Source organism: Pangasianodon hypophthalmus, chromosome 4 (assembly GCF_027358585.1).
Source record: "Pangasianodon hypophthalmus isolate fPanHyp1 chromosome 4, fPanHyp1.pri, whole genome shotgun sequence".
In the NCBI taxonomy this organism is placed as follows: Eukaryota; Metazoa; Chordata; class Actinopteri; order Siluriformes; family Pangasiidae; genus Pangasianodon; species Pangasianodon hypophthalmus.
The window spans coordinates 13,351,788-13,368,193 of NC_069713.1; the positions used below are offsets into that span (position 1 = coordinate 13,351,788).

The window sequence follows — 16,406 nt, forward strand, 5'->3', positions numbered from 1 at the left end:
ATCATGCTATGAGGTGTCTTCAGAAAATATATGGTATCATTAGGGAAGGAGGATTAACTAGAAATACTGAAGGAAAAGCTCAAGATATCAGCCAGAAAGTTAAAAATTGGTTGCAAATGGGTCTTCCAGCAGAACAATGATCCTAAACATACCTCCAAGGCTGTAACAAAATGGCTTAAAGACAACAAAGTGAAAGTATTGGCATGGCTATCTCAAAGCCCTGACCTGAATACCATAAAAAATTTGTGGACTGAACTGAAAAAGTATGTCTGAGCACAGAGGCTCACAAACATGACTGAGTTACACCAGTTCTGTCAGGAGGAATGGGCAAAATTGAGCAAACATGTTGTCAGAAGGCTACCCCTAGGATTTGTTTCAAGATCAAGCCTTTTTAAAGGAAATGCCACCAAATACTAGCAAACTGTATGTAAACTTTTGACCCACTCTTTTAGCTATTATTTTCAAAAATGTTCCTCTTATGGAAAAAAGTAGATACCCTTGACTTAACACAGGAAATGTATGGTAATATGAAATGTGTAAAATTGTGAAAATTGAGTTTAATTGTCTTTAACCTGGGTGTATATAAACTTTTGGCATCAACTGTAAATAAACTGGTACTCATTTATGAGACAGTGTTTGACCTGAAGAGTTTGTATTGAATTGTGTATGCTCTGACAACTGCAAATAGGCTGAATAATGTTTCTCACAGTAAGCTACTACTTACTAAGATAAGATAGCCAGCATCCCCATGATAAATCAAATTGAACTATCAGTGATGCCAACATTTTCTGTGTATTTTGGACACTTTAGTAGCTGCTTAGTGATTTTGGATGTTGATGTGAGAGTGAAATTACTTAGACGCAATTTGGACTTGGAGATGCTGACTTGGGACTCAACCTGGACTTAACACTCTGAGTGCAACACTCACAATTTTTGAGTGACAAAAGATTGCAATAAGCAGATGCAAGCAAATTATTTTCAGAAAAAAAAACATTCAAATTAGAATAAAATATTGATTAATTAATTGGATTTGTTTTGCCTCTGTTTGTGTGTGTGGGTCGGTGGGTAGGATGAGATTTGGGTGTGGAAGAATGCAGAAAAGACCACAGGGCAGATTAGCAGCAACTTAACTACAGTCTCTGTTTAATGATACTTCCTGGAATAAGTCTCAAACCCTTTAATAATTAAACAGCAAGAGAAGGAAGCAAAAGTTCAAATTATTCACACCAGGTATTATGCCTGTTGCACTCTATGACACTGATGTGCCATGTCTGCTGAAACAGCTGGGTATTTTAAATTACAGTAAATATTCAGCTGAAATCCTGCATGTCTCGTTTCGCAAAAGGAAAATTGGAAAATTCTCAGTTAAAATAAAAAAAGTACATTTCTGTGTAAGGCAGAACTTGGTCAATTACCACTGATACCCTTGATTCTCAGTATTCAAAAAAGATTTGCCAGAACCTCAAGCTGACTGACTTCCACTTATCCCAATAAAATTCCATGTAGAGCCAAGAAGGATATATAAACAGTCCATTAAGCTAACCTAACCTACATAGGGCGCATATCCCATATTGTTTTGTATTTTTTTCTTCTTGAAGTCTACTAATGACTTTTGTGTGGATTTATATCTAAAAAAAATCTATTTATTTTTACCTGACCATTTTTCAAACTCTCTTTATCCATCAGAAATAACAGATTGTTTTCTTACTGTGTCTTTAAGACTGCTATATGTAAATAAACTTGTTAACTAATAATCATGGAAACATTTGAATAATAAGCAATCTCCTTGAAATAAGGCTACCTATTAATTCTACTGTAATTGACTCGATGACTAACTATAGAATTAGCAAAAGGCAGAAGCAAACTAGTGTTAGCACATTGAGAACTGTGCATACTTTCTTAGATAATGCTGCCTCAAATCAGTGTTCATACTAAATACTCATGAATAAATATTAGAATAAAATAATACTATTACAGGTTGTGTGTCTCCTGTTCTTCAGCAGTATTATTTTTAACATACCTGCTCTTGTTTACTGACTGAAATACTACTGCTTTGAAATGTTTGAGTCTTGTGGTAGCTTATGTAGATACAGATTTATTTCGTGGTAGATGGGAACACCACAGTGTTTAACTAGTTGCAGCATCACCCTAACAACTCTGCTGCAGACTTTAGCGTCACTAGGTGGGGCTATCCTGCTGTAGAGCTGTAATCTGGTAGAAGACGTGGTGGAGAAATAGCAGTATATCCTAATGGACCGCATCAAATAGGCTACAATGCTTTTTATGAGAATATTCAAGGAGAAAATTTGAGTCTAAGGAGTGCACTGGCACCAGTAAACTGGCAACACTACATTACAGATTATTTTTGCACCTCCATTATAGCTGATAGGAATTTATTGAGGATAACATATCACGGCTTTGTATTTGTCACTCACTGTACCTTTCCCACATAATCATTACTGTTTAGAGCATCGTTCAGAGCATCATGAAACGGACAGTAATCACACAAAATCTGGATGCAGTTGCTCTGTGTGCAATGCTATAACAATCTCAGCATGTCACATTTAAGAGTAATTATTAGCAGTAAAGGGACATTTATCTTAGGTTGTATTAAAATGTTGCAGTGTTGCACCTTGTGAACCTGCAATCTTTTGAGTAATGACAACTCATGGCTAATACTGTGTGTGGTGTCCTGTAGGCCTCTTCCAAAGAGCTATTGCCCAGAGCGGATCAGCCATCTCCAGCTGGTCCATCAACTATCAGCCGCTGAAGTACACCAAGATCCTGGCGCGTAAGGTCGGCTGCTCATACAGTGAGACAGCTGATCTGGTGGACTGCCTGAGGAGAAAAAGCTTCAGGGAGCTAGTGGATCAGGATATACAACCCGCACGCTATCATGTCGCCTTTGGCCCTGTGGTGGACGGAGATGTGGTGCCTGATGACCCAGAGATTCTCATGCAGCAGGTCAATACCATTAGAGTTTAGCTTCAGAGTGAGCATGCCTCTCTCCTGAGGCAGTGTACTTTTAGTTTCTGACTCTGTGCCTATAAGGACACAGGGAGCACAAAAATACATAATACAGCTGTTCTCCAGTCCTGGCTTCCATCTGATGAGTTAAATCAAGGAAAACATTAAGCTGTGCTGACCTGAGGGCCACCTGGACTGGAGACTGTGCACTGTGTCTATTTTTAACAGAGAACTTGTACAACTGTTGGCATTTTCTAAGGGAATGTTAAATTCTGATTGAATTAAGTAAAAATTACACACTCAAAGATTGGAGAAACTACTTACCTTTCGAGTATCGAAAACAATCATAGTATTTTTATCACTAAAACCAATGTGGAAAAAAATTATTAGCACCTGTAAAGTCTCCAGGAAATCTTGTTGTTGCCATTGTCCATATCAGGTTTCAAAAATGTACAAATTACGTGTCATCCATCACATGAGAAAAAAAAGCTAAAGAGCTTTCAGAAGAGGCAGATGGTTATTGATCTGCACATGCCAGATAATGGATAAATAATATAAACAGTTTAAAAATTACCATTAAGCACAACTGGGACATATAAAATAGTTTCTAATGGCTCTTGTGAGTATTGAAGACGTCATCAATTTCCCTAAATACCAAAATCTGGTTGCTTCTGCCAGGAAGTTAGAAGTTATCTGTAGATGGACCTTTCAGAAATCAGTGCTGGAAAACAAAAGATCTGTTATAGAACGGCCATCTCAGTCTCCAGATTTGATTCCTATTTAAAACCTGTGGTCCGAATTAAAGAGGAGATCCACATACGCAAACCAGTGACAGGAATGAGCTTGAAATATGCTGCATGGAGGAGTGGTCCAAATGGTTCTTTCTACAAGTATTGTTAGACAAGAAGAAGCTCAATGCTATTACTGTTTACAGGAGAAGCATTACCAAATATTCATTATGGGGGTGCTGATACTTTTGAAACTAGTCTTATTTTAATTGCATTAATAATTGCATTGCTTTTATTAAACAAATTTTCTGTTTAAGGTTAAAATCTCACTCATTGCATGTTACATTAAGTTTATGTGCAAATCACTTAGTATGCATGGATGTAAGGTGAAAACTCTTAGTTTCAGGTCTGACATAAAACAATTGCTTAAGTGCAGTTTTGCATAACATTTGATTAAATAATAAAAATAAAATCTGGTAGACTTAATAGACAGAGCTATGAAAACAATGTTTCTGAGTAATTTCTGAGTTGCTGATTATCGGTTATTGGAGAACCAGAATTTTGCAATTTTATTTTAAAGATGACCTAATGCTGTAACTTCCACACTGTGTCCTCTAGGGGGAGTTCCTGAATTATGACCTTTTGATTGGTGTGAACCAGGGAGAGGGGCTGAAGTTTGTGGATGATGGTGGCTCAGAAAGTGAGGAGGGAATTTCAGCTGCAGCCTTTGATTACACTATCTCCAACTTTGTGGACAACCTCTATGGATATCCTGAAGGTCAGTGTTATAAAGACTTAGCTATTCTTAAATGGAGGGATTATAAAATGCAATCAGTATGTTTTGGAGCTGCACAAACAATAATAAATTTAATATTATGTTATTCTGCTATCTTATACCGCCTGTGCTCTCATCCCACGTCTGCATTATAGTAGCTGCAATTGCAAAGTCATGCCAGCAGAGGACAGTGCTGGATTGTCTCTGAGCAGAGTGTAAAAATGAATTTGTGTGATGTCAATCTTTCTCTAGGTAAAGACATCTTGAGGGAGACCATCAAATTTATGTACACGGACTGGGCAGATCGTGATAATGGTGAAATGCGCCGTAAGACCCTGCTGGCATTATTCACAGACCACCAGTGGGTGGCTCCAGCTGTGGCCACTGCTAAGCTGCATGCAGATTACCAGTCCCCGGTGTATTTCTACACATTTTATCACCACTGCCAGACAGAGACACGGCCTGAGTGGGCAGACGCTGCACATGGGGATGAGATCCCATACGTGTTTGGTGTGCCCATGATTGGAGCAACGGACCTGTTCCCCTGCAACTTCTCCAAGAATGACGTCATGCTCAGTGCAGTGGTCATGACCTACTGGACCAACTTTGCCAAAACTGGGTATGTTTCTGAGTGACCTACTGCCATGCAGAGTGTATTCACTTTTAATAATCTCACTCTCAAATGCTTTTTATATGGTAAAGATCTTAGTGTTCTCCTGTTGTTTTGAAACCTTGGAACTGAATTTACAGTCGTTTGTAACCCAGTTATGCTCCAGTTAATCAGAAATAATGCATTTTGGTTTTACATAATTATAGGTCAGCTAAAAAAGGATTAGAATGCAAATACACTCTCTGATACAAACTTTCTTATCTTTAAACTTATTGTTCATCAGGGATCCTAACCTGCCAGTCCCCCAGGACACCAAGTTCATCCACACAAAGCCAAACCGCTTTGAGGAGGTCATCTGGACTAAGTTCAACTCTAAAGACAAGCAGTACCTGCATATTGGCCTGAAGCCACGTATCCGCGACAACTACCGTGCCAACAAGGTGGCCTTCTGGCTGGAGCTGGTGCCTCACCTACACAACCTGCACGAGGAACTCCTGAGCTCCAGTACCACCCGCTTGCCCCCACGGCCTCCGCACTGGAAGAGCCCTGATGCCCGTGCCACACGCCCACCATACCCCACCTTCCCTCCAGATCCAGATCCTGAGGGCTCAGAGAGGCCACGTTTTTCTCCGTTTCCTAGTGATGCACGTGACTACTCCACCGAATTGAGCGTCACAGTGGCAGTGGGTGCATCTCTGCTTTTCCTCAACATCCTGGCATTTGCTGCGCTCTACTACAAACGAGATCGGCGACATGAGGCGCGGCGTCACCGCCTATCCCCACAGAGTGGCATGCCAGCTAACGACCTGGCACACAGCCAAGAGGAGGAGCTCATGTCTCTGCAGATGAAGCGCTCTGAGCAGCGTGACGTGGAGCCACTGCGACCAGCATGTCCACCGGACTACACTCTGGCATTACGGCGGGCACCAGATGATGTTCCACTTATGACTCCCAACACCATCACCATGATACCTAGCAGCATTGCAGGCATGCAGCAGATCCACGCCTTCAGCGCTTTCCCCTCCACCACTGGCCACAACAACACATTGCCTCACCAGCACTCCACCACCCGCGTATAGTACTGCCCTCTTTTCCTGTCCCTTCTCCATTCTTCTCTCTCATCCTCCCTGGTGAAGAAGTACAATGGGGCCTCCTGGTGGTCCTCTTATAGACACACATGAACAGCAAGAATGAGCTGTAAATGTTGGCATTAGAGAAACTGCTTTTTCAGATGAGACAAGGCTACAATTAGCAAGGACACATCCTTGTCCATTAATGGTGGCTTTGGGATTTCTTCCCACAATGCTCTAAGTGGAAAGGAATAGTCCATCAGGGAGAAAGTGACTGTAATGAATTGTCTGATATATATATATATATATATATATATATATATATATATATAAATAGAAAGAGAGGAAGAGAGAATGTTGGAGTTTTCTAGTTTTCTTGTTTTCTTTGCTCTTCCCTCTCTAGGCTGAAAGACTACATTTATCAGCCCTACATTTCTTCTCTCAACAGATTCCTCTAGTGTTTTTATCTTTTTTGTCTTTACTCCCTCTATTATTTTTGTCTTTATTCTCATTGCACTACATCTCTGTCCTCATCAAATCCTCGGAACATGCTCTGTGACTTGGTGTTATATGCAGGGGAGTCCGTTTTATACAAAACATATGTGTAGTAAGCAAATGATACACAACGACACATGGTTCTGTTCTTTCTACCAGCAATCTTGGTGCCAAGTACTATAGTGTACCCCTGCAACAAGATACAAAAAAACGTCTGATAAAATAACAACACTGATCTGGCAACGGCAAGAAAGTTAAAAGTGCCAGCCTGATTGCTCTCTATCATATCTTTTTGTTGTCTTATTTGTTTCCGTTTTTCATAAGCGAAATTAAGTGTCTTTCTTCTTGTATATATAAATCAGTGGCAAAGACTGACTGTTTATCTACAAGTGCAATGTTGGCCACGATAGCACTGTTTTAACAAATTACTTAACATCTCTCTTACCTGCTTTGATCTTGTCTACAACACCACTGTCTTTCTGGCCACTTGTGGTGTTACTCTGTTGTTCTTTCATATCAGTGTAGAATTATTGGTGCTATTGTTTGAGGAATGGCCACTGTAGAAGGCAGTATTTTATCTTCAGTATACTAGTGAACTATCATAGTCAGATGGAGTTGTTACACATATGATGCATGTGTGTAGCCATTTCTCAGCTTGTGAAATAGGGCTTGGAAAAAATTTACAGTGTTACGCTTGTTTTTCAGCATTCACACTTCATTTTCTCTCTTATCTCTCCTTGCTTCTCCTGTTTGCACCTTTATTTCTAGAGAATGCTAATTCTGAGGATTCTGGAGGGTGTGAGTCAGTATGCTTGTGTGTGGGGGGGTGTGTGCGCGCGTGTGCATTTGTGCATGTGCAGAACAATGTGTATGAGCTGTGAGATGCATGTCAGCACCTTACAAGAACACTTCTAATTGAAGAGAAATTCCAGAAATAAGTAAAATGAGAAGGACCGCCAGAAAGACTGCAATACAAGTTGCAGACCTCTGGTGTAAAATTCGCCACATGGTTTTTGCATTTTCCTTTTTTTACTCCCTTGTTAGCTTTTTGTCAGCATTCAGGCACACCATCACACAAGCTTCTGCTGAGCATGTTTTTTTTTTTGCATACATTTGTGAATGAATTTCAGTGATCCCTAAACATCAAATTCATAACTGTGTGATGTAATGCTGCACACTCCTTAAATATGGTTACAATAAGCACAGAGAAAGGAGGGCGCTAAATTAAATATTAATCAGATTAGAGCAGGTGGACCATCCAAGATGTCTGTGCAATCAAGGCAGACAAAAAAGGCCTAGAAGTACAACACAATGAGGATATATCAGTCCTTTTGAGGCTTGCTTAGATGTTTTTTTTTTTTCTGAGTAGTATTTCAATGTATAGCCTGATACCGACATTCATGAGATTAGGTATACATGTGTCCATCAGAGAAGGTAGGTCTGACACACAAAAACAAAGAATTATAGAATAACACCTTATTTCTCCATTATTGTTTACTGCCATATCAATTTTTTGTCCTATTCTGAGTTCTGTGAGAGTGATGGGGGGAGCTTTGCACTTTTGTCTACAAGCTCATATGTGGAAGACCTTATAGACTGCTGCTGTAGCTAACTGAGACTGAAAAGCCTGAAAGCAGGCCAAAGTCTGATGCTGCACAGTGCTTTGTAACATATGGAAATGTCCTTAGCATTGCCTGACTAGCATACTGGAGATCCTGTATGCTGGACAACAACAAGTTGGATTCAGTTCATACTGGATTCAATCTTAGAGGCACAGAAAACCATCAAGACATAAATAAAAGACTTTTACATGGAAAAACAACTGTGAATAATGATTCAGAGTTTCACTTGTTGGACCCCTGTACCCACGTGATCACTATTTGTGGTAGGAAACATGGCTAACCTTAAAGAAGCATACCAGAATGGAAGTGGACAAGAGGTGTAAACAAGAAAAAACCTGACGTTTGCCTTTAATTCTCTCAGTTTTTGTATGCTGAACCACTAGAGGGTGACATTGTGAACATTGGAGACTTTCTTCTCCTGTTGAATCTCCAGGTTCTCAGAAAGCATATGCTAAGAAAAGATATTATACAGCGAAGAGGACTTAACTGTACATTTTTCAGTGTAAGAAAAAAAACAACAAAAATATTTGTAAATATTCTGTTTCTTGTTTGTTCGTTGGTTTGTTTTATGAGTGAATGAAATACTTACTTTGTGAACAGGACAACAGGTACAAGTGTTAATTCAGCCACTGCAGACATCATCATATAAATCTCTCTTTCTGCACTATATTCAGTTTAAGGAATTAACGACCAACTGCAATCTTACAGGAAGGTTGTTTGCTCTTCAGAGTGAATATTCATCTATCTGACATTTTTACACTTGCACTACTATAATTAATCAGCTATCAAACCCCTAACATGAAACTTATTCTGATTGTTCATTCAGTAATTTGTAGTCACTCTATTTTCAGATGATGAGTCACTGTGTGTAATGGAGGCTGGTATGAAGTCCTCTGCTCCTTGGGCTTCCTATATTAGCATTTGAACTAAAGAGCAGTATGGGGAATGTGTAAGATTGCCTCCACTTCATTAAGAAAGAAAATGCATCTTACCTCTGCTTAAGTAAGCACTGGGTTTTATTTTGTTCATTTCATTTTTGAGACATTTACAAAATGAGAAGCTTTTCTGCTTTCATTTTTAAATGCACCTACTGGCATCTGACCACATTTATGACTACCATTTGGTAAACCTACCAGCCTTGTGGTTTAAATAATGAAAAAACAAAAGAAGCACATGAAATCCCCTTGGGAGAAACTCGTTTCAATGATAAGATCTGCTGTGCACCAGACCTGTCCCTGTTGTCTTGTTCTTACTTTCTTTGTTGAAAATCAGAAACCCGATAAGATGAAGAAAGTGTGTTAATAATGGACTTAAAATAGATGATTATTAAAAAAAGAAAATATATAAATAAGGAGATGATATTTCTGTTTGATTTAGAAATTATTACACACTGTATGCTGTGACTCTGATCTGGGAAACATTAAATACATTCATAGCCCTTAACTTGTCACTGTTTGTTTACTGAATATCCATGCTTCTTAATCAGTTCGCAGTGTCATGCTGCAGAATTTATTTACACTTCACTGAAAAAAACCTGAAACATGTAAAACGTCTCCAGGTTACGTATGTAACCATGGTTCCCCGAGGGAACGAGACGCTGCGTCACGAAACGCTATGGGAACGCCCCCGCGTGACCGCGCTCTGAATCACGTGTCTAATCCATCCAATGGATGGGCGAGACGTCACGGGCGGGGTGACGTAGCGACCCGGAAGCATAAAAGCCCGAGCGGCGAGCCCCGCGTTAGCTTACTGGAAAATGAAGCAAGCACCGCAGGGACGCCGGAAGTGTGGCACTGAGACGCAGCGTCTCGTTCCCTCGGGGAACCATGGTTACATACGTAACCTGGAGATGTTCCCCTTCAGGAACTCGAGCTGCGTCACGAAACGCTATGGGAACGAGTATACCCACGCCGCCAGACTTACAAGTCCCTGCCTCCAGGAGGAGGCAAGCCTAAGGCACAAGGACAGAGGAGCCGGGAGTGGCTCGGGTATCTAGGTCATAAAACCTGGCAAAGGTCAGGGGCGTGGACCATCCCGCCGCGTTGCAGATGTCCTGTAAGGACACACCTGCCAGAAAGGCCTTAGAGGCCGCCACCGCTCGGGTAGAGTAAGCGTTGACCCCCAGGGGACTGGGGAGACCAGAGGACTCGAAAGCCAGAGAAATGGATTCTACAATCCACCGGCTGAGGGTCTGCTTAGAAGCAGGAAAACCCCTCTTAGGGGGACCAAAGCAAACAAGCAACTGGTCCGCCTTTCTCCACAGGGCAGTTCTGTGGACGTACGCGTCCAGTGCTCGCACTGGACACGTACAATTGAGCTTCCGATGGTCGGGCTCCCTGAAGGGAGGAGGACAGAAAGCCTGCAGCACGACCGGCCGTGGTGCCGAGGAGGGGACTTTCGGTTCCTTCCCCCGCTCAGGGGTACAAGAATGCTTTGGCCAAACCAGGCGCAAAGTCTAAATAGGAAGGGGCCACCGAGAGGGCCTGAAGATCCCCCACTCTCCTAAGAGAGGAAATTGCCAAGAGAAAGGCAGTTTTCAACGTCAGAAGACGGTCCGAAATCTCCTCTATGGGCTCGAAGGGGGGTTTGCAGAGAGCCTCTAAAACCAGGGCCAGGTCCCACGAGGGGACCCGAGATCGAGCTGGAGGTCTGATCATCAGCGCACCGCGGAGGAAACGTGTCACCCAGGGGTGCCTGCCCACTGACTGGCCATCGAGAGGGGCGTGGCAGGCCGCAATAGCCGCCACGTACACCTTCAGGGTGGAGTGGGTCAGTCCCGTGGAGAGGCGGGCCTGCAAGAACTCCAGCACTGTACCAACTGGGCAGTGAACAGGGTCAAGCCGGCGGTCTCCGCACCAGGAAGTGAAAAGGTTCCACTTCAGGGCGTACAGTTTCCTCGTAGAGGGAGCTCTGGACTGGAGGATGGTCTCCACAACCTCGGTTGAGAGACCGGAAGCGCAGAGTTGTGCCCCCTCAGAGGCCACACCCACAGCTTCCACAGCTCCGGGCGGGGGTGAAGATGGCCCCCCGCCTGTGAGAGGAGATCCCTCCTGATCGGAATCTCCCATGGGGAGCCGTCTAGGAGGGAAATCAGGTCCGAGAACCATACTCGGCCCGGCCAGAACGGGGCTACTAACAGTAGACGAATTCCGTCCCGGCGCACTCTCTCCAGAACTCCCGGGAGCAGAGCAACCGAGGAAAGGCGTACAGACGCAGCCTCGGCCACGGCTGTACCATGGCATCCAGTCCAAGAGGAGCTGGATGAATCAGAGAGAACCAAAGGGGACAGTGCGACGTCTCCTGCGTCGCAAACAGATCCACCTGGGCTCTGCCGAACATACGCCATATGAGCTCCACCACCTCGGGGTGGAGTCTCCATTCCCCGGGCACCGGCCCCTGCCTCGACAGGGTGTCCGCTCCCACGTTGAGATGACCAGGGATGTAGGCCGCTCTCAATGAGAGGAGGTTCCCTTGGGACCACACAAGGATCTGGAGCGCCAGCCTGTAAAGGGGGCGCGAACGCAGACCTCCCTGGCGGTTGATGTAAGAGACCACCGTCGTGTTGTCGGTGCGCACCAACACGTGGCGGCCTCTTAGGTCTGGGAGAAAGTGTTTCAGAGCTAGAAACACGGCCAGCATCTCCAGGCGGTTGATGTGCCAAGTGAGATGGCGGCCGCTCCACAGACCACGGGCAGGACGGCCACTCATGACCACTCCCCATCCGGTGAGGGACGCATCCGTCACTAGCACTACGCGGCAACCAGGAGCTCCCAGGACCGGGCCCTGAGACAAGAACCCAGGTTCTCTCCACACAGCTAAGGCAGGCGGCATCGCCGCGTGACCTTGATCATGCGGAGTGGGTTTCCTCTGTTTCGGAAAAACCCCCTGGTCTTGAGCCACCACTGTAGGGGTCTCATGTGCAGCAGGCCAAACGGTATCACGTTGGACGCAGCTGCCAATAGGCCCAGCAGTCTCTGAAACTGCTTTACAGTGAGTGACCGGCCTACTTTCGCTCTCGCGACCGCTGTGAGGACCGACTCGATCGAGCAGGAGACAAACGTGCCTGCATCGTGGTCGAATCCCACACGACGCCTAGATAAGCGGTTCTCTGAGCTGGAGAAAGCACGCTTTTCTCGGCGTTTAGTCTTAACCCCAGTTCCTTCATATGGGCGAGAACGGCATCTCGATGCCGAGCCGCCATCTGCTCTGAATGAGCTAAAATCAACCAGTCGTCGATATAGTTCAGTATGCGGATGCCCTGTAGTCGCATAGGAGCCAGGGCAGCATCCACGCACTTCGTGAAGGTGCGGGGTGAGAGTGCTAGGCCGAAGGGAAGAACCCGATACTGGTAAGCTTCGCCCCTGAAAGCGAACCTCAGGAACTTCCTGTGCGGGGGAAGGATGGAGATGTGGAAATACGCATCTTTTAGGTCGATCGTGACGAACCGGTCCTCGGACCTGATCTGAGACACGACCTGAGTGACCGTAAGCATCCTGAACTTCAGTCGAGCAACTGAGAGGTTCAATTGCCGCAAGTCCAAAATGGGACGCAGCCCTCCCCCCTTCTTGGGAACAATGAAGTACCGGCTGTAGAACCCTGACTCTCTGTCGTGAGGAGAGACCACCTCGATGGCCTCCTTCCTCAAGAGAGTACGTACTTCCTGCTCCAAAACCAGAGCCTGCTCGGGACCCACCACAGTGGGAAGAACCCCAGAAAAACGAGGTGGAGGCGAGCCGAACTGAATTCGGTAGCCTCTTTCTACAGTAAGCAGGACCCAATGAGACACATTCGGCAGAAGTTTCCACGCTGCCAGAAAGCTCACTAAGGGAATCAGTCTCTCGAGACTGACCTCTGGTGTAATAGAAGCGGTTAGCTGGGTGCCCTGAGGCGGCGAACCGACATGGGGGGAAATGAGCTAACCATTGCGAAGGCCTCAGGAGAGGCCGCGAGCCTCCCAGACCCGCTACGTTGCCGGGCGAGAACTAGGAGAGGCGCTTGCCGGAGACCGCTGCGCCCTGAAGCACCATAGGTGGCAGGGTTGGCAGATCGACCTCCTGAGGGCACTGGGGGGACCCGGGCACCGTAAGATGAGGTGTACGCCACGTCGCCCCAGAGGGGCCCGCCCTCGGAAGCCCTGGGCCAAAACCATCAGGGCTTCTTAGCCGCGGCCCTTCTGGACATGAGGACGGTCCTCAGATCTGCCCTAGTGCCCGAAGGGCCGGGCCCAGAGCGTCTTCGCGACTCCTGCTCCCGCCTCGGGGGAGCACGGGAGGCGACGCTCTGCTTTTGGGCCTCCCTGTAGGAGGGGGCCGTACACGGAGGGGGCTGCCCCCGCCCAGCAGCCCCACAAGCTAGAGAGCGTCCAGCTCTTTAAGCAGGTCGGCCTGGTACGCCTGTAACACCGCCATGGTGTGCAGACACGCACCGGCCTGACCTGCTGCCGTGTACGCCTTGCCTACCAGCGCTGAGGTGGTCCGCAGCAGCTTGGTAGGCAACGCCGGAGCCTTCAGGGACGATGCAGCAACAGGGGACAGATAGCTGGCTAGCGTCTGTTCAACCCTGGGCATCGCCCTGTAACCGGAGTAGTCCAGCCCCGCCACATTAGCGTAATGGGAAGAAGTGGGGCTGAACAACCGGGCTGAAAACGGCCTATTCCAGGACCTCGACACCTCAGTGCAGGCTCCGGGGCGGAGGTGGCGGCCTACTGCGTAAAAAGCGCTATTCAGTCTAGAGCCCTGAGGCTCAGGCCGTGACTCAGCGGGCCAGTCAATGCTAAGCTTAGCGACTGCCCGCATAACCACCTCGAGCAGCTCCCCGTATTGAGGAGACTGCGGCTCAGGGTCGACGCTCTCCACATCGACCTCCTCGGAGGACGATAGGTGGAGCGCCGAGTCCGCTCCCCGGGGGGAAGAAACCGCAGAGCGTGCTTCCGAGCCCAGGGAGGGCACAGTGGACCTGGAGGGTGAGGAAGGAGAAAGGGACGGGCCCGTCTCCATTCCCTCCGCCAGCTCCATCTGCGAGCCCCACGAGCGCAACCACCGCTCTGCCTCGGCAGAAGCGGGGCCGGCACCGCGAGGCACGCTAGTGAGGGCTCCCTCCTCAAAGAGAGCCCAGCGGGAGCGGAGAGTGCGCAGCGGTAAACGCTCGCAATGTGCGCAGCCGGGTCCCTCGAGAGCCGACTGAACATGCTCCGCTCCCAAACAGGCAACGCACAGACTGTGTGTATCCCCGCCCGTAATATATCGCGGACAGGGAGGAACACACAGCCTGAAGCGCTGCCCGCTCTCGCCCTTTGTCTTATCCTTGGCTTTAGGCATGCCGCTGATAAAACACAAACCAGACGGAAAATAGACAAACGATCAACATGGAGCGCTTGCTGAAAACAGGAAGCTAACGCGGGGCTCACCGCTCGGGCTTTTATGCTTCCGGGTCGCTACGTCACCCCGCCCGTGACGTCTCGCCCATCCATTGGACGGATTAGACACGTGATTCAGAGCGCGGTCACGCGGGGGCGTTCCCATAGCGTTTCGTGACGCAGCTCGAGTTCCTGAAGGGGAACTACCAACATTCTACATGATTTGGTTATAACAGCAAAAACACTTATAACAAGGTTTCTCAGGACAGGACTTCAGTATTCAACCTCTTTAAAAGTCATCAGATTCATGTGGATTACAAATGACACTTACACAGATGGGTTCAGCTGATTTTTTCTTGCAAACCAATATTCTTTTAATGTAAATTTTCAAGTCAAAAATGCATTATCAATAGATTTCTTTTTTTTAATTAAACTGATAAATGCTGCTTGCATCAATAATCAACCGCTTTCACACTTTTCCTTGGTAGAACCACCTTTTGCTGCAGTGACAGCTTTAAGTCTCTTGGGGTAAGTTCCTAGCAACTTTGCACACTATTTGGGAGTGATCTTCACGTATTCTTTCTGGCAGATTTGCTCCAGGTTCTTCAAGTTGGTTGGATGTTTTTTGTTGACAGCAAGATCTGGACTTTGACTCTGGCCACTGTAAAACATTCACCTTTTTGGTTTTTAACCACTCCTGCATTGCTTTGACCTTGTGTTTGGGACCATTGTCCGGCTGAAAGGTGAAGTTTTCTTCCAAGTTTTTTTTTTTAAGCACACTGAACCAGGGTCTCTTGCAATATCCCAATATGTATTTCACTCCATCCATTCTCCCTTCTATTTTGACAAGAAGCGCAGCTTCTTCGGATGAAAAGCATCCAAGTTTCATTCAAACTTGCCCAAATACAGTATCTCAACCTTGGTCTCAAGGTGTGGGTCACACTCATGCTTTCATATGGCTTTTCTTTAGCAATTGTTTCTTTCTAGCCACCCTCCCATACAGTGCTCAAAATGGTTGTCTGGTGTACCTTCACTCCACTCTCTAACTCCTTTAGAGTGACTGTTGGCCTCACTCTAGTTTTCCTCACCAGTCTTCATCTTATTTTTGCACTGAGTTTTGAGGGATGGCCTTATCTAGATAGTGTTATTGATCCAAGAGCTCTGATAAACATACTGTTTAATTTTCTTAATTTAAACCCCTCTCCTGTTTTGAGAACAAAGACATTTGCGCTTTATCTGGTTATCTGTTAGCGGCAGGGACAAAGGAAGCTAAGTTGCATCAGAGAAAGATGTATTGTTGCTCTGCTCCAAAGTCAGACAGCAAGTTAGCAAAGTTCGTATAGGATCGTCAATTGTCCCATGCCTAATGTCCAACCTCTTAGGTATAATTTTACACCCTATTCCTAACATATGAAATTCCGCTACCTTAGTTTTAATTTAGGATGCTCCCTTAGTCTTCATTTTGACTCCTTTCCTTCAGACTGATTGTAACAAGTCTGAGGGAAATGGATCCAAGTGCAGACATTCTTCATTAAATAAACAACTGACAAACAAACCCAGGCAAGGAACCATAAACTAGAAAAACTATAACAAAGGACTAAACCAAGGTACCACACCATAACACACCATAACAGTAACAACACACACAATACCCAACAACAAGAAAGACAAATGACAGAACATACAGTATGCAGGGGAACTAAATGGGAGAACACAAAAGAGGCGTGAACAAACACAGGAAGTGATACAGACAACAGAAGAAGACTTTTAAAAATATGAGTGAG

At 45.6% G+C, this 16,406-nt stretch overlaps 1 protein-coding gene across 2 annotated transcripts in view; it reads left to right on the forward strand.

Moving 5' to 3' along the window:
• nlgn2a (neuroligin 2a) overlaps positions 1 to 9,710 on the forward strand; it is a 161,892-nt gene extending 152,182 nt beyond the window's left edge. For both annotated transcript variants that reach the window (XM_026936982.3, XM_026936983.3), the window contains 4 exons: positions 2,699 to 2,964; positions 4,314 to 4,473; positions 4,723 to 5,089; positions 5,364 to 9,710. In XM_026936982.3, coding sequence (XP_026792783.2) covers positions 2,699 to 2,964; positions 4,314 to 4,473; positions 4,723 to 5,089; positions 5,364 to 6,159 — 1,589 coding nt within the window. In that variant the 3' untranslated portion in view covers positions 6,160 to 9,710. The remainder of the gene's footprint in view (positions 1 to 2,698; positions 2,965 to 4,313; positions 4,474 to 4,722; positions 5,090 to 5,363) is intronic.
• The last annotated feature ends 6,696 nt before the right edge of the window (positions 9,711 to 16,406 follow it).